This window comes from Protopterus annectens, chromosome 12.part0 (genome assembly GCF_019279795.1).
Source record: "Protopterus annectens isolate FY-2018-M chromosome 12.part0, PAN1.0, whole genome shotgun sequence".
Taxonomy (NCBI): domain Eukaryota; kingdom Metazoa; phylum Chordata; order Ceratodontiformes; family Protopteridae; genus Protopterus; species Protopterus annectens.
Window position 1 is genome coordinate 1,267,279,889 of NC_056746.1, and position 23,010 is coordinate 1,267,302,898.

A 23,010-nucleotide genomic window follows, 5' to 3' on the forward strand; every position below is an offset into this window, starting at 1 on the left:
TAACTGTAAACTTATGAACCTATAAAACTACCATTTTATGCTATATAAAAATACTGGAAGAATATTGGCTGGGATTCATAAAGGGTTGCTACCAGCAGTAAGCCCTAACACTGGCAGAAATCCACTGACATTAGCCTTTTCTGATTTGTAGACAGGCCCACTATGGTGATTCCATATGGTCAATAGAATCCCTTTATTTGGCTGTCTCCACAGCTCTGCTCAATGAGACATTCCGGGAGAGTGGCCAGTGCTGATTAGCCAGGTTCTCTACCCCAGAAATGTCTGTAGTAAGTTATTTATGAATCTCTCAGGTGCGTAAATTAGCACAGCTGGTCATGTTAATTAACATGCAGTTCCCTTTAAGGAACAGCAGGTCTATGTTAATTAGGCAGTCATTTCTATCAGTTAAAGTGTATTACTAGCAGTGCCAGATCATGGTCAAATGAAACAGGCAGGGGAATGGACCTTGCCACCCCTTGTAGATATAATGGTACCCCATTATTGTTCTTCAACCTCCATAAACACTGCTCAAAACTGTCAGCATGCATTCTGTTTTCTTCTTTTCTTCGAAATGATGGCAGTGATGTAGAGTTCATTTAAAATTTTTTATTTAAATATCTTTTGTTGTCCACGCTATTCCCACTATGTTAGTAACATCTTTTCAGGGCAGACCCTTGGTGGTATTTATATTACTAGAGGATATTTGGCCAGGGCCTTGGAGAAATTCCCCATACTCTTTTTGATAGTGCAGATAGAGGTAAAAGATCTCACAGCATCTACAATTAATGTAGAGAGATGAGGCCTTGGTTTGACATCTCATCCAAAGGTCAACACACTAAGGAGTGGAACCCCTCCCCCCTTCTTAGAGTGCACTGCAGTATCAACAGTCTGTCTGCATGGCGTGGGAGTAGAACCCCAGCCTTCTGTACCAAAGGCAAGTCTGCTAGGTGTAGGAGTAGAACCCCAGCCTTCTGTACCAAAGGCAAGTCTGCTAGGTGTAGGAGTAGAATCCCAGCCTTCTGTACCAAAGGCAAGTCTGTTGGGTGTAGGAGTAGAACCCAGCCTTCTGTACCAAAGGCAAGTCTGTTAGATGTAGGAGTAGAACCCCAGCCTTCTGTACCAAAGGCAAGTCTGTTAGATCTAGGATTAGAACCCCAGCCTTCTGTACCAAAGGCAAGTGTACTAGGCGTAGGAGTAGAACCCCAGCCTTCTATACCAAAGGCAAGTCTGCTAGGTGTAGGAGTAGAAACCCAGCCTTGTTTACCAAAGGCAAGTCTACTAGGTGTAGGAGTAGAACCCCAGCCTTCTGTACCAAAGACAAGTCTGTTAGGTGTGGGAGTAGAACCCCAGCCTTCTGTACAAAAGGCAAGTCTGCTAGGCGTAGGACTAGAACCCCAGCCTTCTGTACCAAAGGCAAGTCTTTTAGGTGTAGGAGTAGAACCCCAACCTTCTGTACCAAAGGCAAGTCTTTTAGGTGTAGGAGTAGAACCCCAGCCTTTTGTACCAAAGGCAAGTATGCTACCTGTTACACAACTAACGCTGCATTCAAATTTTATACCACAAACATCGACAAACATTTGCTAACCAAACAGCTGCACACTGAAAACAGACTTAGCATGAGCAACATTAAACTTCTCTTCCCTTGAAGCTCACACTCCTTAAAAATGCACTGATCATATTCCTTGAAAATGCAACTACCCCTGTAGTTTTATTTTTTAATTTTTCCATTAAGCAATGAAACAAATGAAACGATAAAAGGCAAACTTACCTATTTCAGAACATTTAAAAAAAAGTAGGATAACCAAGCAATCTGCTAGTTGGTGTAGAGGATTCAGTGTCTTGTCATCTGTAGCTCAGGTACAGAGTTGGAGCCTGAGCAACCCAGTTATCTAACTTGCCAACCCTAACTTCGACATTATACAGACACACACAGTACCTGCTGAACACACCTCATTGTCTACGGCAGAACACCTTCTGCAAAGGATGGTGGCAAAGTTCCAAGTGTAGAGATAGTTCAGCAAATGTGCATTTGAGAATTCAAATCCTGTGCGTTCATACATACACACAGACTATAGATGTGGGTGCAGTCATACATGCACAGACCATAGATGTGTGTGTCACTTAAAGAAGAAAGGTAATGTTAGTGTACCACTTAAAGAACAAATGTAGTATTTTTTTAATTGCTCACTTAATTAAAATTAAATGTTGGGTAGCCAGCAGTGAGGCCCCACACACACACACACACACATCAGCTAGCGGGCCTAAGGCCAACTGCCTATGTCACTTAGTATTGGAGCTGGCTCTAATTAATAGTATTTCCTGAAATGAGAAGCAGAGGATTTTTTTTAAGTCATCTAATACTCTCTTCTGCACATTGTAACAAACATTAAATGTGATCAATATATTCTAGTCCAGAAGTCAGTTACTTGCAAATTAAGTGAGATAACTTATCTTTTAGCAAAAGATATTGTTTGCTATAATGTTGATTATTTTGTTTTTGTATTTACATTGTTTGCAGTAGTGATGTTTCTCCTGCTGCTAACCTTGCTCTTTTTATTTCAACCATTTCTCGTTTTATCTCATCAGCTTTTTCCATTATTTCTACCTTGTCTGATAAAGTCTGCCTTACAATGTCTTAATTTTAGGTAATGTAAGAGGGTGCCAAACTGCCTGCACTTATATATTTCTCTTTTACCGTTTCCTTTCCTATCCAGGTGAAGTTACAGAGCTTTAAAAAACTTATGTCAGCTAAAATAAGGCATGTAATGTGGAAAGCCTTGTCTATCTTTTTAAATTGTGCGCTTAGTTTATGTATTCCTAAAAAGGACTGCTCAGTTAGGCCACAGATGCAGTTTAGTGTTATGGCTGGCATACTTTTGGGGCTGCTGCTAACAGATATAATGAAACTTCCAAATGCTTCCCTGAGATTCTTATATTTTTGTCTCTATTTGCATGAGGTAGCCAAAATCCTCATGGATTAGTGTCCCATATGAATTGTTATTTTATGTGCATATACTTGGGGGTATTATTAACAACTGTCTTTGTCTTTAGTTGAAAAACGAAAACAAACCAATGAATAAATAAACTTTTTTACCCTTATCTGATAGTCCATCTCTGGCAGGGGCAAAACATTGCAGGTCTGCTAAGCAACTGCAGACTGACTGAAACCTGCAAGTGTGGATGTGTGACTTGCTTCATTCCCCTCCCATTCCCTCAGCCAAACCCCGCCCCTGGGCCCACAAATGTAACTTGTCTGTACTCTACATTGAAATCTCATTATTTTGCCAACCTCTTAAAGCTACACAACACATTCAAACACCTACCCTTAGCTCAGATAATCTACTAAATGTTGCACTCACTCAGGACACGCAAATTCAAGTCAAAGCACATCTTCAGACCTCTGAACATCACTACTATAATATTTCCCAGCTCAGCCTTACTCTAATCAGTGCCATATACCACATTCTAAAACACTCAATCTTCCCATCTCACATCCCACTAGTGTGAGAACTTTAAAATATATGCCTTTGGTAAGAGTAGATATTCCACTCTTTATCTTAACTACTTCTTCTTCCCATTCTCACTTCATCTGTTGCTCTCCATCCAGTATCAATGGCATCATATCTAAACATTTCTCAGGATCACAAACCCACACACATTCCAAGGTCAGCCTGGCTATCATGTGCTGTTCTTAATGCTAAAAGCATAAGAAACAAGAGTGATATCATAAGCTCTTTTCTGAGCTCCCACTCCCATCACCTCCTTGCTCTGACCGTGCCTTGGCTAAAGTAATAGCGAACATCATAAACAACATTTATTCACTGGGTATACATATTCATTTGATGCCTGTCCAGACCCCCACACAGGTAGTGGTGGTGTTTTGCTGTTGCACAAATCCTCTATTAATGTTTGAGTTATTTCCTGAACCAAGGTATCCATTGATTCTGCCCCCAAATGGTTAATAATTAAACTTCCAGTTGAGTTCTCACTGCACCCATAACTGGCCAGTGCCCAGCTGCTACATCCTGCCCTCACTTTCTGATGCTGACATTGCAACCAGTAAACTAACACACTTACTACTCTCACTTCAGGATGCCCACTTTGCTAGTGATTGGTCCTCAATACCCTCACTTTCTGATGCTAACATTGCAACCAGTAAACTAACGCACTTACTACTCTCACTTCAGGATGGCCACTTTTCAATGATCTCAAGGCTACTGAAAGACCCCAAAACTGAAAGGCTCACAGATAAACTTAAATTACTAATAAAACTATATGATATGGCCTGGGAAATGTGAAAATATGACCCCGCTCCCAACAACTTTGACCAGTACAAAACTTTGAAGCACTTCATCAAAGAGGTCACCTGTAGAATAAAAACCAAACACCTAAAATCTAAACAAACCTCCATTTTTCACTCTCCTAATCATGTCTGACAGGAAGCCAACAAACTAATAGGAAAATCCTTCTCAATTGATAATTGTATACCTTCTGACTTCCTCGGGGAATTTTCAAGCCTTCCAACATCCTCACTTACCCACAATGCAGCCAGACTACAAAAAATTACCTCTAAGCAAATTCTAACCCCACTTGACCATATTCATATAGACTCAATATCGGGAGCTAAGCATGTCTGCCCTTGGTTCTTGTATCACTGCAGAAATTTAACCACCATGACTCTTCAGTTCAGCACATCTATGACCTTTGTCTCACCACTAATACTATGTCAAAAAAAGTGACCACTTTTGAAGGAAAGGCCTGCTCACCTGCAATGAATAAAATAGGGTGTGGTTGTTTATCATGTCTAAACCCAGGTACATGTATGTAGGCTGAGTCAGTGTAGCATTTATTTACAACAAAATCCAGTGTATAATAATTTCTTAAAAACAAGGCCTCTCTCTGGCATTACTGTTCCATACTGTACCATTGATAGGTCATGACAAGCAACATGATCGGAAATATTTTTCAAAGAAGTTTGTTCTGCTATGAACATAATGTAGATTAATTTCATTGTATGAATTAAGAGAGCATAGCTAATAATTTCCCATGATGCATCCTTTGGAACTTCAGTATTGCAAAACATGTAACACTACAGCACATAGTTTTGGACACTTGATTTCTTGATGTGACATACCTTCCCATTATTCAATGCATGTGGTACGCCACTGAGTTTTATAGAATCATACTTGGTAGATTTCTTGTAAATGTTTGTCTCTTCATGATGTGTCTGCCTTTTGAAAGGGGCAACCCACCTTGGAAACAAATCCCCTCTCTTGTAATGTCATACCCATTTGCTGGCAAATAGAAAGCACAGATTCTTCATTAATCAGTGCATTGTTTCTTTCCTGACTCCTCCATGTTTCATTTAATTGTATAGTAAAATCTCTCAAGGATGGAGACTTTATGATTGCATGGACATAGCAGCTTATAGTCTGCTGTGATAGTGATACGGATGGAGACTTTATGATTGCATGGACATAGCAGCTTATAGTCTGCTGTGATAGTGATACAAAGACTATACACAGAACACATTATAATACAAGTGTGCATTTTTTAACAAGAGCTGTACTAAATGATTTAAAAACAGAAAACAAATACAAACCATATTGTGTACAATGTGCACATTTTTTTTCCTGGTTGTGTTTTTATAGTTCTGTGTTATTTTAATTTTACTTGACTTGAAGCTGCCAGTAATGTAAAATATTTTAATGCAGAACAGAAAAGTAAGTTTTTTTAGATTGAATGGTCATGCTATTGTATGCTATTATAAAAATATCAGAAAACAACCTATTAGAGACTAATTTTTCAGACTCCATTGTCTTTCTCACCATCTGTGTTATTTAGGGTATATTTTTCTATGCTTTTTAAAGAACTGCTTGACCTTCTTAGTTGTTTGACCACAATTAGACAATGAACATGGAATATATTATTAATATAAACTCTTCCTAGATCCACTGAACAGCAAAGGCAGCACTGAGCAGTGATTTCACCTCTGACCCACACATGCCCTCAACTTCTCTGCTCAAGAATCCTTGAAAAATCCAAAATTTAAGGGGAGGCAAAGGACCAAAATCAGGGCCTTTTTTAAATATTACTCTATTACACTCACAAAGTTAACAGAGGAAGAGATTTTGCTCAAAATGCATTTTCTGAACAAAAATGTCTGGCTTTATTGACTGACTGACTGTAACACTCCATGATTTACAAGAAAATCAAAATGTTTACAAAAGTAGTTCAAAAATATCAGGCAAAATCAAAGACATTTCGAAAGTACACACACACACACACACACACACACATTCCAGTAACACTGAATACATTAAACTGACATAATATAGAAAGTATATGATCACATAAAATGTAATGTAGTTTTCCGATGTGAAAAATGAGTGTCTTGAACTTTATTAGCATCATAAAATGTTCATGGATGTTTATTGCAGATGTCAGAGTTTATTAGTATGAGGAAATGATATGAAATGTACAGTGGAATGGGCAGTATTTTTTAAAGGGATCATAATGATTAGGTGTGAATTCCTTTGAGCAGTATACGTTGTTCAACTTCTCATGTATTTCTTATATTTTGATGTGCAATGGTGAGAACGTAGTCAGCATACCTCTCAACCTCCTAACCCAGGAAATCTAGACAAAGCATAAAATAATGCTGGGACAGGGATATAGAAACAGGGGCAGATTTTAAATATTGCTGTTATAAACATATAACAGGATTTGTATTAGCATGTATTTTCTGAAGGATATGAAGTCTGAAACTCAAATGTCAGTCATTATTTAGTTATTAGTTTGCCAGAAAACCACAACTTTTATGAGGAACAGACCAAAAATCTGCTAAAATCTGGACAGGTGAGAGTATGAAAGCTAAATCTGCTGGCTTAAGAAATGATGTAGTCACAGTACATTTTATTTGCATGTATAAACATTGTGAGGATCCATGCAGTCCTGCTAGAACTTTTTGTTATATTTCCATCTAATCAGTATGAAGTGAAACCAAAATTCTTACTTGTTTTTTTTTTTTTTTTTGTCAAGTGGAGGGGTTAACCCAAAGGTCCATTTCAGCCAAACCCCTCCACTCAGCATTTGAGTGCTGACATCTCAATAGAGAGCAGTACTGGCTGTCTATTGAAATGTCGGCACTCAAAATGCCGAGTGCTGACAAGCCAAAAGGAAGACTGAAAACCCAAAGAAGAGCAACCCCCTGAACTTGTATATACAAAGTCTGAGAGCACCGTACCTCGGAGAAAAGGGAATATTCTGAGAAACGGCATCGCAGACTTAATATACATAAGTCCATTTTTTAGCCATTCAGTTTCCATATTTTGGGATTTACTCTAGCAGGTCCTGACATTTCAAATGGTTACCAGCTGTATTTTATACAAGACATGAAAAGGTGTAAAACTGTGAGTAACTACATTTTCATCAAAAAAGAAAGAGAATTCAATTATATTAATTATTTCAATTTTGCTTTAATATTTCAGTTGCAGTTATAGTGACCTGTGTGGTGATACTACTTTGTACTTTTCTGCTGTGTTCCATGTTTTAACCAAAAAAGCTATTTGTTTTCATTTTTTAGTTTGTCCTGGGACCTTAGTCTTGTATTTTAATTAGCACTTGTGGGAATATTGTGTTTTTGCATTATTCTGTGTTGCTATTTCCACAAGAAGAATTACTTGTAAAAGCTATCCGTTTGTACTTTAAACCCTGCTGGGCTATAGTCTTGTAGTTTAATTCACAGGTGTGGCGGGACTGTGTATCAATGTCAGATCTGAGCCCGAGTCATTTATTACTGCATTTTTTCCATAAACAGTTCTGCTGGTAAATGTCTGCATAGTCTGCTGCCTTAAACAGTAACAAGTTCAATAGTGAGAGAATTGTCTCTGCTGCAGTTTGTGCTTCTGTGCTTTTATATTCAGCTTATCATTTACCTGCTTAAAGTTGCATTCTGTGTCTGCCCAGTCCCACACTAAGTTTTGGAAAGAGCTCCAATATTGGCTTTATTTGATAGGATACCTCTCAATCTATCCTGCTTGTTCCTCTCTAGCTAATCTGCTTGAAAAATTTTCCCAACTCTCCCAGCCTTTTGCTGTGTTGGTTTAATAAAACTGTGCTTCTGGCCACCACCCCTTATGGTAATCTAATTTCCAAAATCCTTTCCTCTTCCCTTACTATTGATGCTGTATAAGCTCCACCCATTGTTTTCTATAAGTCCATGATACTGAGTGCCCACCCAGCAAACCAGTTTTGCTGTTGAGTAAACCTCCTTTACTACATATTGTGTCCTGCTCATTTTACCAGAGTTCAGCAACACTTGGAGTTCAAGCCTGCATTCCACAAGTGTTTTACTTGTGTCCAGTGCCATCCAGGCAAAGTTAAGTACCTCGTTCGTTAAAACTTTGCTAGAGTTTTCATTTTGTTTTTACTGATTGGTTTTTCAGTGACCTTCTCACTCATTGTTTTAGTTTGTTGTTTGGGATATTTTTGCAGTGACCCTAATGAAAATGGACATCAGCTGATTATAACAGCCCTGTGTTTCTAATGCTTAGTCAAACACTCTGCTTGTGCTGTGCTGACAAGGTCATAAGGCTGAAATATGCATATCCACAGCTAGTGGGGTTTGGCTTTATTGGCCTGAAATTGTCTATTAAAAATGACAAAACAAGTCATGGGCATTCAGAATTTCCAATTAGCTGAAACACCTGATGTTCATAAGGCTCATTTGCATATATCCCATGTGCCTCTGATACAAGAGGTTTGGGAGGTCACTCAGAGAAAGTTCTAGCTTTGCTAGAGTTTTCATTTTGTTTTTACTAATTGGACTTCATAACTACAAACACCCTTAACCAAATAATAAATATACATATTAGAGGCTCCAGCATACTGGACCCCCGTGCTCACAAATATGGGAGAATGCTGCACACTCCTGTGTTTCATCCTCCCTTGTAAGGCTTAACATTAAATCTGTCTCCATCAAAATCATCTCTGTAATCCCATTAAAACCAGTAACAGGTAGGAATTATTCCAAGGCAAATTACTTTTTATTAAGTGATGGCTTATCAAAATTCAGTGCCCCTCCAAACCCTGAAAATACAGCAACCTATGCTGAATTCCTCTCAGAAACTTTGTACAACCATGTCGATGGCTGCATAGATGCTGCTGTACCTACCAGAAGTAAGACCAGGATTAGCCTCAGAAGCAAACGGCTCTGGTGGCATCCCAAATTAAACAGGATATGCAACAAAAGGAAAAAAAAATATGGCAAAAGGCAAAAGTAATTCCCATAAACATAAAAACTCTCTCATCAAACTAAACAGGCAACTAAGAGGGTTAATTATGTCAAGCAAAGCCAGCTTTGTGGTTACGATAGCCTCCCAGGTGAAAGACAACCATAAGACCTTCTACAACTGTATCTGAAACCTCAAGTGCAGCACACAGAAATGTGCTGAACTGGTGGTTAATGGTGCCATATTCACTGAGCCTGGTGATTTAGCAAACCTTTAAGCACACAGATTCAATTCCAACTTTACCCCCCCCATTCTCAACCATCCTCCAAAAAGGCTGTCATACATAACCCTCCAACTATAACTACAGAGCATATACTGGCTGCACTAACTAAAACCAAGAACATGGCCTCAGTGGGTCCCAATATCATCCCAGGATGCCTCTTGATAGGAAAGTATAATTTTGATATGGAAAACCAAAACTTCAGTTTATGGCAAACACAGCCATTGATGCCAAGATTTCTGGTATAACATATGCATGAAATCTACATGTATTTTCAAAGATGTCTAATCTTTGATTTGAACTTTGGTTACAATGAATGTTGTCTATTATTTTTCTTTTTTTAATGTTTGTTTAATGTTGATGAGTTAAGAATATTTTCTTACATGAAAACTTTCATAAAATATAATTGCTACAAAATTTGTAATCAGAAATGTACTTGTATATTAAAATTCTTACATGAAAACTTGACAGCCTAACTACACAACTCCTGATACTGTGTTACTGTGATATTTACAACAGAACTGACATCTGTTTGTTTATCTGTCTTTCCATAGGAAGGAAAATGTCTTTATGTGGTCCTTCTGATGGCCATGTACTGGTGCACAGAGGCTTTGCCTCTGGCTGTGACATCATTGCTACCAGTTGTTCTTTTTCCATTCCTGGGAGTGTTATCATCAAGCAAAGTCTGTCCGCAGTATTGCCTTGATACAAACTTTCTTTTTCTCAGTGGCCTTATCATGGCGTCAGCGATTGAAGAGTGGAACTTGCATCGCAGAATTGCACTCAAGATCCTTTTAATAACTGGTGTCCAGCCAGCACGGTAACAAAACCACAATCCTCTAATTTTCCATCATTGAAGTATAGAGAGGGTGCTATATTTCTGATAGCTGCATTGCTTTCTAGCATTCAGGGTCCTTTTTCTCAAAATCAGAATATAATTTATTCTTTCTTTTATTTATTTAACACTAGTTAGCCGTGTGAATAGACTGGTCTAGAGGCTTTGTTTTAGGCATAACCTGAGTCAGAAGGCATCAGGTGAGATATTTATAGTGTACATTACCATCACTAACAGAAGAACATTCATATAACTGCATTGGCATGTTAGAAAAACATAATAACTACCAAAAATGTGATTGATTAATAAGCCAGCCTAAGTGAAACTGTATAATAGTGTAACATCTATATGGTTTAGTGTCACAAGTAATTTTGAGAAAATTTATGCGGCTTGTGGAAGGAACAGTATTTAATTAAAAAACAAATTATAGATAGTTTGATCAGATGAAAGCACATATTTGTATGGATTACAGTTGTATAATGCAGAATATTATTTGAGAAATATGTTTAGTGAGAATTTCATATTAGTAGTGGTTAAACTTTTTTCTTTCTTTCTTTTTTCTTTGGGGTTGATTCAGATGGACTCATTTAGTTGAGACCCAGTAATGCAAGCTTAGTCCAGGAAACGGCTAGAAATGAAAGAAAACATGTTCTAGGGTTGTAGAGTCTGAGGTGCTTATATGAAGGAAGAGAATGGTGGGGTAACAAATTGCTGCATGGAGTTATGGGGTTTTCCTTCACATTAAATAGTTATGTTCTTTTGAGACCACTTGAGAGACTGGAGTTGTACTAGAAGGCCTTTGAGAACAGGACTTAATTAAATATTTGTGTACTTAACTGTATTATGTGACAGTTGGGTTTGTAAGAGAATATAAAGTAGAGCTACTCAGGATAGCAGTTGTGAGTGTCTCAAAGTTTGTGACTTGGGGATAAGAGGAAGGAGTATGACAGAGAGAGGAAGAGCAAGAGCCTTTTTTAGGCAAGGCTCAAAAGACAAACCCACCTCCATAGGTATCACAAGGGATAAGAAACTGAGAGTAATGCTACTCAACGCCAGAAGTCTAAACCTCAAGATGCACGCACTCAAAACTCTCCTTAGCATGGAGAACATCGATATCTGTGCAGTAACAGAAACCTGGTTCAGGGCTCCCGAGAGCACCCTAGCACTACCAGGTTATACCTCATACCATGCTTTTCGGCCCCAAAACTTGGACCGAACCACAAAAGGAGGGGGGAGTATCAATATTCGTCAAAGATACCCACACCTCCAGGTTGGTGGCACAGCACGAAGCATCAGACTATCCATGTGCAACTAACAATGGGTAAAACTGCCTTCCAGTTTATAGCCTGCTACAGACCACCCTCCCAAACCAAGGAACCCCACTCAGCCTTCCTGAGAACACTGGAAAATATGAAGGTCTCTCCAAACACCATTATATTGGGCGACTTCAACTACCCAAACATAGACTGGGAACATTACTCTAGCTCCAACACCCTAGCCCAAAGGTTCCTAGAATTTATAAACTCAAATGCTATGGAACAACTTGTTACCACTCCCACAAGAGGGGAAAACATACTGGACCTGATCATCACCAACATGGGGACTCTATGCTCCAGACCAGAAGTGTATCCCTCACTGGTAAGATCAGACCATAAACTAATCTCACTGGATATTCACATCCCAACCCCACCCCCTGCCCAGAAAACCACAGTGAAAAACTTCTCTAAAGCAAATTTCACTCTCCTCAAAACTGAGGTGGAATCCTTCAAAGCCCCCGGGCCTGTGGAAAATACAGCCCAGACCGCAGAATCCTTTATAAACACATTCTATGAACACCTTCAGGAATGCATGGATCATGCGATCCCAAATAAAACCAAGACCCAATCCTCCAAAGGCAGACGTCCTGTCTGGTGGACCCCAGCCATAAACAAATTATACAATAGAAGGAGGAAGCTACGAAATGATAGAGCAAAATTTCAAAAAGGGAAGGCATCACTGATCAGTATTAGCAAAAAACTACGGGCACTCATAAAATTGTCTAAGGCCAGCTTCGAGAGAAAAATTGCACAGGACACTAAGGATAATCACAAGGCTTTCTTTAGTTATGTTAGGAACCTGGGTGGTAATTCCCAGATATGCTCAGAATTAGTCCAAAATGACAAAAAATACACTGAACCCACAGACATTGCCAACATCCTAGCTGACAGGTTCAGCGCAAACTTCTCCCCCCCCCTCCCCACCAAAAGGGCAAATATCTATCCCAGCCAGAGTGCTGCCCCCCTGACATCTCAGATGCTCAGGTAAGAACCGCCCTCTCCAAAGCAAAAAACACAGCATCAATGGGACCAGACTGTGTCCCGAGCTGCATCCTACATGAACTCCAAGAAGAGCTAAACCCAAACATAAAACTACTGTTCAATCTCAGCCTTACTACAGGATATGTGCCCAAAGAGTGGCGTACAGCAACAGTTGTCTCTCTCCATAAAGGTGGTGCCTCAACAGATCCCGGAAACTATCGCCCCATAAGCCTGACTAGCTTGATCTGCAAAGCTATGGAAAGGATCATCATGGACCTCAAAAATAAAGATATTGGGGACCTACAGATACTGGATCCTACCCAGTTCGGCTTTAAGGGCAGATCCTGCCTCTTAAACTGTGGCTGACCAAGTTCGCAGATTACGGCAAACTGGGCGCCATAATCGACTCTCCAGCCGACACAAGCATCCTCCAAAAGGGCCTCATAGAAACAGACAACTGGTGCCAGAGCCATGGCCTCAAGCTAAATGCCAAAAAGTGTATAGTCATCCCCTTTGGCAAAAACAAAGTGCCCACAAATTACCACATAGGTGGTAATCCATTAAGTACAGAAGAAGTAATTAGGGACCTGGAGACCCAAGCTGATAGCAATCTCTCATTTGGCAACCACGTGGCCAAAGTGGTTAGAAAAACATTTTATATAGCCCACCTAATCATGAAGGGATTCACATCTAGATCAGGGGAGGTCATTGTGCCTCTTTACTCATCCCTCATCAGGCCCATAATTGAGTACAATGCCCCTTTTGGGATGTACCTTACCAGACACCTGCAGCAACTGGAAAGACCCCAAAAGTACCTCACCAAGAGGATCAAAGGGCTCAAACAGATGCCATATGCTGCCCGGTTAAAGAAACTCCAGCTCTACTCAGTGGCATACCACCTGTTCAGAGGCGATCTGTGCCTGACGTATAAAGCCATGTCCAACCCGGAATTAATGGACATGCTGCACCTCAGAAAATCCAAATCCCATCGAGCTACGCCGAGAGACTTGAACCTCAGCACTGAAATAAATAGGACATGCTGGAGGGACAGATTCATAACCCAGAGGCTCCCTTCACTCTGGAATAAAATCCCAGTCCAGGTTAGGCAGAGTCCCTCATTGACTCTCTTCAAGAGGAATCTTGATGAGTGGATGGGAGATCATAGGTTTACCCTGGGTATCACTTCTGTGTCACTGTTAGACAGAGGCACAGTATACTAACCTCGAAAAAGGGCATAGCAAAATAAATTTAAAATGGGTGGCGAAAGCCAAACACATTCTGGCTAGGCTTATAAATGCCCTAGGGCAGATAGCCTAGTATGAACCTATGGAACATTCTAGAAACATTCACATTGACATGACTGGTAGTTGCTTAAGAACTTTCTTTCTAAACAGAGATGGAGTGAGAGAGTTGATTTCTAAACTCCAGTGGAATACATTTCCACACAGAAAGGAAAAAGTTTTAAAAAATCTTCTTCAAGGGAATGACTCAAACAGTATTAGTTTCAAAGTCAGTGCTTGTAATGGGCAGTGGTAGTGGGCAATGGAAACTGGAAAAAGCAGGGTACAGACCCACATTTTATTCCTTTTCACATTTATGGCTTGCTTTATTTTTCTTTTTTTTTTCCCTTGCTATTGTAAAACTGCAGAGGTCTGCCTAAAATGGTTCCTGTTTGGTAAATGTTGAAAAACAGGACACAACCACATTTTCTCTAAAAGAGCAAAGTAGTTGTTTAGTAATTAGCATGAATTGTGTTTGTCTTTTCTCCTGCAGGTCAGTTTGTGGTTCATACGTAGTTAAAGTTTAAAATATGTTATACAACAGCATTGCTCTTGTTGCACATTAACTTGTTCTAACAATGTACAAGGTTTTCAGAATTGTCATATTTTTAGCAGTCTGTGTACCACTGTAAGTTTGCAGTTTACTGTTTTAGGCCGGCCATGTGTGCCAGGACCTCATATCTATTATGTTTTCATTTTATCACGTTTCTGCTTTTGTAAAATCTACAAGCATCACTAGACATGAATATTTGCTTTTTGGATTGGCTGCAGGTTTTGGTGTTGTAGACTGACCATCTCCTACTCATACAGGGTACATAAAGCTGATGTGGATATCAGACACCAAACAATAATCTGAAGTTCCTTTGTTCTTCCTCACAAGAGTTGTCATACACTCTGAAAGTTTGTGTGGGCAAGTCATCCATTCTAGATGACTGTTTTTAGGGACATCCCCTCCACTATACAAAAAAAAAAAAAAGAAATGAAATTAAACCAGAATATTCTGGTGATTTTTTTCCATACTAGAAGGGGGTTTAAGATACCTTGCATTGCCCTTTAAGAGAATGAGAATTCTGTCCTGCCCAGCAGTTCCTTGTCTGTTGGTGTTTACATCTACAGGACTATCATATCATTAGAGATTCCTCACTTAAGTTTCACTTGGGGGAGTCTGTTTCTAGCACAATTTAGATATTTTGTAGGAGCCTTTTTTGTCAGTGACTACCAGCCATCCCAGCCGTCCCCCCTACTGGGACTTGATTCTGTTCTGTTCCTTTGCAACAGCTTCTCAAGAAAATGCGAGTGAGTGTGAGAGCAAACTATCGGCATCCAGAAAACTAATGAGGTTGTTCATTTCCCAGCCTATGCTTTCTGTCAGTTTAACTAATCAGGGAACACCTTCATCCTCACTGCCTGAGGGTCTGGATTCATTTCCTGAAACAAGGACACCCACATTAAAGAGTCTGATACTATGACCCCCAGACCAGATACCTGCATGGTGCCCACCTTTCCTAGATGGCCATCTTCCAGAGTACATTGCCAAGGCTCTCTCTCTTTAAGTTGTATCCTCAGCACTCACGGATGATGTGCGTCCTTGCATTTGTTAGGACCTGCAGTGCCTTACATATATGCATGTATGCCTTGGTACAATGCATGTGTGATGACCTGCAGTGCCTTACATATATGCATGTATGCCTTTGTACAGTGCATGTATGAGGGCCTGCAGTGCCTTACATATATGCATGTATGCCTTTGTACAATGCATGTATGAGGGCTTGCAGTGCCTTACATATATGCATGTATGCCTTTGTACAATGCATGTGTGAGGGCCTGCAGTGCCTTACATATATGCATGTATGCCTTTGTACAATGCATGTATGAGGGCCTGCAGTGCCTTACATATATGCATGTATGCCTTTGTACAAAGCATGTGTGAAGGCCTGCAGTGCCTTACATATATGCATGTATGCCTTTGTACAGTGCATGTATGAGGGCCTGCAGTGCCTTACATATATGCATGTATGCCTTTGTACAATGCATGTATGAGGGCTTGCAGTGCCTTACATATATGCATGTATGCCTTTGTACAATGCATGTGTGAGGGCCTGCAGTGCCTTACATATATGCATGTATGCCTTTGTACAATGCATGTATGAGGGCCTGCAGTGCCTTACATATATGCATGTATGCCTTTGTACAAAGCATGTGTGAGGGCCTGCAGTGCCTTACATATATGCATGTATGCCTTGGTACAATGCATGTGTGAGGGCCTGCAGTGCCTTACATATATGCATGTATGCCTTGGTACAATGCATTTGTGAGAACCTGCAGTGCCTTACATATATGCATGTATGCCTTTGTACAATGCATATGTGAGGGCCTGCAGTGCCTTACATATATGCACGTATGCCTTTGTACAATGCATTTGTGAGGACCTGCAGTGCCTTACATATATGCATGTATGCCTTTGTACAATGCATGTGTGAGGGCCTGCAGTGCCTTACATTTATGCATGTATGCCTTTGTACAATGCATGTGTAAGGGCCTGCAGTTCTTTTCCCATATTTGTGTATGCTTCTGCACACACTATAATGTTTAGTATCATGAACATAGCTTGGTAGCACCAAACAAATATTCCTGACCATTCTGGCTGCATACCGTAAACCTCCTCTGGTAGCTGCCAGTATTGCAGCAGATCAGACCGTGTTCTTTCCCCTACTGAGTTTAGCCAGTACTGACTGCTAACTCCCATTCTTTCTTGTTTGTTCTCTTGGTGTTCAGGTCAGGTCACTCATCAATTCCATGTTATCTGAGTTACAGTGAGGGCTTTATCTGTTGATCCTGCAACAGTCTTAGGGACTACATAGACCCGATTTGGAAGTGATAAGCCAGCTAATCTTGTTTGAGTTATTTGTGCTACGTAGCAAAAAAAAAAAAAAATCCAGGAAAGCTGTTTGTTCTGTTTCTTTTCCAAAGTTTTGTTTGGATTAGACAGATACTGGAAGAATGCACAAGTGCAAAGTATTTTAATATCTAAGGCATGGACACAGTTTGAGTGTGTCAAACAAGATTTATAAGTAGCATTTGTATCACTGAGGTATAGATAGATAAGTTATGTTTGGTAGATTTTACAGATAGTGGAGTTCATTTAATATCTAAGGCATGGACACAGTTTGAGTGTGTCAAACAAGATTTATAAGTAGCATTTGTATCACTGAGGTATAGATAGATAAGTTATGTTTGGTAGATTTTACAGATAGTGGAGTTCATGTTTAAAACTTACCACTAGTCTAAGAATAATGAGGTAAACAACACAATGTTCACATTATTGGCTCATCGCAGGCAGGAGTAATCAATCAGAAAGGACAGTAAATATTTATTTATTTATAATTTAATGATTCAATAATTCCAGCCCCTTGAAAAGGATGACACATATCTGTCCAGTTCCTTAGTCTTTGTTGGTATGATGCTGCCATGGTTACATTACTGCATTACAGAGCTTGATTCCCCATAATGACTCAGCTGGGTGTTGTGTTCCTGGGTTCTTTTTTTGAGTTTAGTACATTCCTTCCTAATTTTCATGTTTTTTTTTCCAGGTAAATCAGGTTTCCTCCCATTTCACAGGCAGGGTAATAAATGGATTGGTGACACTCAATTAGCCCCTTGATGAGAGTGTACATGCCTTGTAATTGTCTGGTGTACCAGATGCTACTGGTTCCTGCATTGCATTCTTTGTCTTCTGTCTTCTCCTGTAGTACTGAAATAGACTGGGTGGATGAAGAGATGGTTGGATGCAAGTGTTACCATGTGAGCCCCCAAAATGCCAGAAAAAAAAACATAATTTTCCATCAATTTTTCTATTTTTTGAAGGGCATGTTTTCCCAGTGGATTCCATCAAGCAGATAAAGAATGAAGCCTTTGCCTTTACAGTTTGTTACTGTAATTTGCCAGGAATGACACTAATAGAAATAATGAATATTTCACAGAATAAATTAATCGCAATGGCTATTTGCAAGATGGCTGCACAATGATCAATAAGTTGATTAGAGCTATCCTGGTGTTAAAATCAAAAAAAAAAAAAAACAGTACAATTTATCAATTTGGACTCAGTTCAGTTAATTTCTGGTAATTACACAGTCTGGATACCAGCAGAAAAAGCATTTGGTGAAAATAAGAGAAACTCAATCAGAAAAGGAGAAGAATCTTGCAGAAGCGGAATCAAAAGCAGTTTGTTTCAACTTTGACATGGGAGACGGATTCCAGCAATTTAGAGGAAAGATAAGTCAAACGCACTCATAGATGTTAAAAACAAGTGAAACACTGACGGATCTTTTTAAATAATAAATGTATATAAAGTTAAATAACAAAATCTGCAAATATAAAAGAAGCTTTAACCAGCTATTATAAAATAAGAGGCTAAAATTAAGTTAAATAAAAAAAAGGCTGGCTGAGAATGAGGCTTCTCAGGGAAGACCTGTTTCAAAAGGCTCTTATACAGATGGTCAAATTCATCAAAAGTCAATAGCAAAGAAAGCAGAAATACTGCTTTAAAAAGAAGAGGATACCGCTGCTGTGGAATAGACTCCCCATCCACATAAGACAAAGTTCATCCATGTCCATTTTCAGGCATAACTTAGATCTATGGATGTGGAAACAAAAAATTTATCCCAGGACTGCCCAATGTTCTACTCATGGACAAAGGCGACTCCTAAATGCATTATCCCATGCATGGTCCCCTTAAATTATCTATGGTATGATCCCAGTTATTCTTATTAGGGGTAATACATAATTATCAAGTATCGGATGGGTAAAGCCAATCTATAACCAAATGAGATGGAAATTTACTAGGCTTAAAATGGCCTGCAAGGGCAGCTAGCCTAGTACTTACCTATGAACCTATGGAACTAGGAACCTATAAAAGTTGAGCAGCACAATGTCTGTCGCCGTTTCCCACAGGAAAGTGTACTCTGGTCATAATTCACTTGTTTTGGAAGATTTATCCCTTCTTCAAGTTAGCACAACCATGGGGTTGACATATGTAAATTCAAGGGGTTGGGGGGTGCCTGCCACCTGCAAAAAGTGATTAAAGTTAATTTCTTCATCCTTCTGTATTTCATGTATTATTTTTCTACATTTTGGATTTTCAGCATAGCTGAACTTGATGTTTCATAGTAGAACCATTTCAAAAGTACTGTAGTTAGAAAACAGAGCACACAGAGGAAAACCTGAGTTTTTCTGCTGTGCCAGAGAAACTAAAAGGAACAGACTGCATTAATTTTATGAAAGTATAGCTAAGTAACTGGACTGGTGTTCAGGCAGTTGGGAAATTCAAGCTGCTGTATCCAGCTTTTTTGGAATATATATATATATATATATATATATATATATATATATATATATATATATATATCCCGTTCTTCTTCTATATATATATATATATATATATATATATATATATATATATATCCTGGAAGATCAGATACATTTTTGGATGCAGAACAAGATAAGGAGGGAACAAAAGAGTTTATCCAACCAAGGGTGGGCCAGCAAACAATAGGGCGCTCTGCTTCCCGTTCTTCTGACAATACCAAAGCTCATAAAGAGACTTTGCCAGTGAAACCTTTTCCATCTTTCCAAAGGAAGATGCTTGAAAGAATTAGGAGTGCCTTGGACTTGAACCAGAGAGTGGTGTTGGGAGATGGAGAGCATCAGGAAGAAGACAGCGACACTGAAATCAATGACTAAATAGGAGACGCTGAAGCATTAGTCCCATTAGGTATAGGAATAGACATGTTAAATGCAGGTTTGCAAGAAGAAGTGGCTGAGAAAGTTTGGAATTTTGTTGACTAGTTAAACTGATGAGTAAATTGTAAAGTATATACCACATGTTCTAGGTTCATAGGAGATTACTAGGCTAATGGCGCAACAGCCCTTACTAGCCTAGCTACTTTTACCCATATTTTACCCAATTTTCTATCCCTAGGGGAAATATAACAAGGGTCAGCAAATGGGATTTTGACTAGTTTTACAGACTGCCTCTGTCCATAAGGGACATGGGTGCAACCCCAGGAGTGAATTTGCAATTTCCCATACATTAGTCCAGACTGCATTTGAACATGGTTAGGGAAGGGCTGTATTTCACATAAATAAGAAGCCTATTCCAGAGGAGGAGCAATTTCTGAGATATGTATCAATCATATTCATATCAGAGATCAGGTTTAGATCTTTGGAATGGCTAGCCCTTATGAAGTACATTTTGTAAAGATGCAACAGTTCCATCACAGCTGGGTCAGAGACTGACTTGTAGGTTGGACACAGATCGCCGCTCAGTAACCAATAGGAAACTGAATACAGTGACGGTGCTTTTAATCAGGCCACATATGACATATTGGTTATACCGTATATTTTTTTGAAGAGAAACTTCTGAGAATTCTCCAACTGTTGCAGGTGCCTGGCAAAGTACATGCCAAAGGGCGAATCACAGTCTGTTATCAGTTTGATGAAGGCTGAGTACAGCGGAACCATGATCGCCTCAGATCTGGATGTGATACCCTTACTTATTAAGCTGAGCCGCATTGAAAGATTTCCTCACCACCACGGACACGTGGGGGCCAAAGTAAAGTTTACTATCTATCTGAGTAACCAGTTGTCTCTCTACTGGGTCCACTCTTGGGGGAGGACTGTCAATGTTGTAATTTGAAGGGGTATTTGATTTCCCAACCAGTATTATAATGCACTTCTTTGCATTTAGTTTGAGGTCATGGCTCAGACACCAATCATTAGTCTACATCTGACTTGTCTGTAGGATGTCAACATCATCTGGGGAGTCAGTGATTACCACCAAGTTGCAGTCAATAGCAGACTTAGTCATCCAAAGGCCATCTACATTTACCTTAACATCTGAGAAGTATATCCCAAACAAGAGGGGGCCCACCATTGAACCATATGATACTCCACTAATGATCGTCTTCCTGCTGGATGTGGATTCCACCACTCTAACATGTATCCTATCCACGAGCCATTTGGCTATCCATCTGGTGACATAGAGGTTTATGTCCAATTTTGGAGTTTGTCTGTCATGCCAAAGTGGGGTGTTGTGCCAAATGCCTTGGCCAGGTCAAGGTAGGCAGTATGCACTGTCTTACCCTCATCCATGGCCTAGGTGACCTTCTCGAAGTACACCAGACTGAGCAGGCAAGACCTGTCCTAGACGAAGCTGAACCAGGTTGAGTCTAGAGTCTGGAGGTTTCCTATGTCGTTGTCAGTCAGGTCCATGATTATGCTTTACATAACGTTGCATATGAGGCTGGTCAGACTTATGGGTCAGTAGATTCCCAGGTCAGTTGATGGTCCCCTGTTGTGCAGAGGGATGATTGTTGCTGTCCTCCACTCTACTGAGACAAAGTCTGTATGGAGACTGTTGTTAAATAGAGATCTGAGTGGGTCTGCTATTTCATGCTTCAAGCTATTTAATAGGCACCATGGGAATCTTTAAAGGGTAAAGTGATGACCTGTTCTTTTGTAGTAACAGACAAAGGAATGGTAGTGAGTATTTTATGGGTAGTGACCAAAGGTGAAGGGGGGTGAAATTTGAGCTGCCTTTATTGGCCATCAGGTTTGCTATTTTTTTCTGGCTAAATATAGGTAGTGCCATCTACAGCCAACTCAGCACATTTTTGAGTGTTTCCCTTAAGATTTCGGACATAACTGAAAAATGCTTTGTGGTTATCCTTTGTTTGGGAGGGTATTTTAGTCTTGTATTTAGCCTTTGAAGACATGACTAGTTCCTTGATTTGCCTATTGAGACAATGAGGGATTTTTTCTCTGTTGTGCACCCTCCCATTTACAGGAATTTCTTCCTTCTCTTGTATAGTCTACTTATGCCAGGGGTCCACCATTGTTTTCCTTGTTAGACCTGGGTTTAGTTCAGTCAGGTACTAATGTTTCTATACAGTTTAAGTGATTGTACAGGGGCATTCGTGTATAATTCTGCATAGGCCTCCATGTTTTCAGGGTTGGTGAGTGCTTTAAAATTACCTGTGCTATCACTGAATAGGAGGTAATTTGCCTTGGAAAAATACTTTAGGGTTTTTCGACTCGATAAGGGTACTACAGTTACATTTATTTCAAAGGAGTCCGAATTATGATCTGACCTTACCAATGAGGACATTACGTTGGGGTGGTTGTGCAATGCTTACCCATGTTTCTGAGTACTATGGTCAAGAATATTTGAGCCCATAGTGGGAGTGCAGACCAGCTGTTCCAGAGCATTTGCATTGAAAAACTCCAGGAATTTCTGAGCCTGAATGTTAGTGGTCATATACGTTTTCCAGTTTATAGAAGGGTAGTTAAAATCACCCATGAGTAGTGTGTTAGGCTGAATGATAAGTGATTCTAGTAACTTCTGATATGCAGGGTAGATTTCTTCATTCATGGTTGGGGACCTGTAGCGAGAGATGATATGGTGGGGGATTTTGGCTATGGTCTGCTGGACATGGAGTAGCTCAAGAAAGTCATCCTGCCTGACCAATCTAGAGGTGTAATAGCTTTTTATTTAAATTGAAATACCACCTCCTTTAATTTTTTCCTTTTCAGAGGGTGGTTTGTGTGATAGGCATAGTAGCTTTCCACTGTTGGGTGCTTTATGCAGCCTTGAACCACACCTTTGTAATTGCACTGACATCAGCATTCTTCAGGGCAAGCAGAGCTTCCAGAGAGTGCAGTTTTGTGTTAAGACTCCTAGCACTGAGCAGTAGTACCTTTAGCTTGGTATTAGAATTTGTTAGGTCTGTATGTCTGTTCATTTGGCACTGCCTAAAAAAAAGCACAATGGTGGTGGCTAATGTCTTGACCAGTATTTGAAAGCCTAAAGGTGACAGGTGCAGACCATCTCTGGCAAAGCAGTATGGTCTGTAGATCATGTTGTCCCAGGCCGACAAATATTAGATCTCCTTGGAATGACATTGCAGAGAAGCCAATTACTGAAGTCAATCATTTTCTGTCTGTATTGTGGTATAATTCCTGGTGAGGGTAGAATGCTGCTCAGTGTGAGGTTCATACCAGTCTGTGACATGTATTCAGAGAGGTCCAT

At 39.8% G+C, this 23,010-nt stretch overlaps 1 protein-coding gene across 4 annotated transcripts in view; it reads left to right on the top strand.

Annotated features, from left to right (window-relative positions):
* Positions 1–23,010, top strand: part of SLC13A3 (solute carrier family 13 member 3) — a 709,014-nt gene that overhangs the window by 57,733 nt on the left and 628,271 nt on the right. For all 4 annotated transcript variants that reach the window (XM_044090300.1, XM_044090299.1, XM_044090298.1 and 1 more), the window contains exon 2: positions 10,068–10,333. In XM_044090300.1, coding sequence (XP_043946235.1) covers positions 10,098–10,333 — 236 coding nt within the window. In that variant the 5' untranslated portion in view covers positions 10,068–10,097. The remainder of the gene's footprint in view (positions 1–10,067; positions 10,334–23,010) is intronic.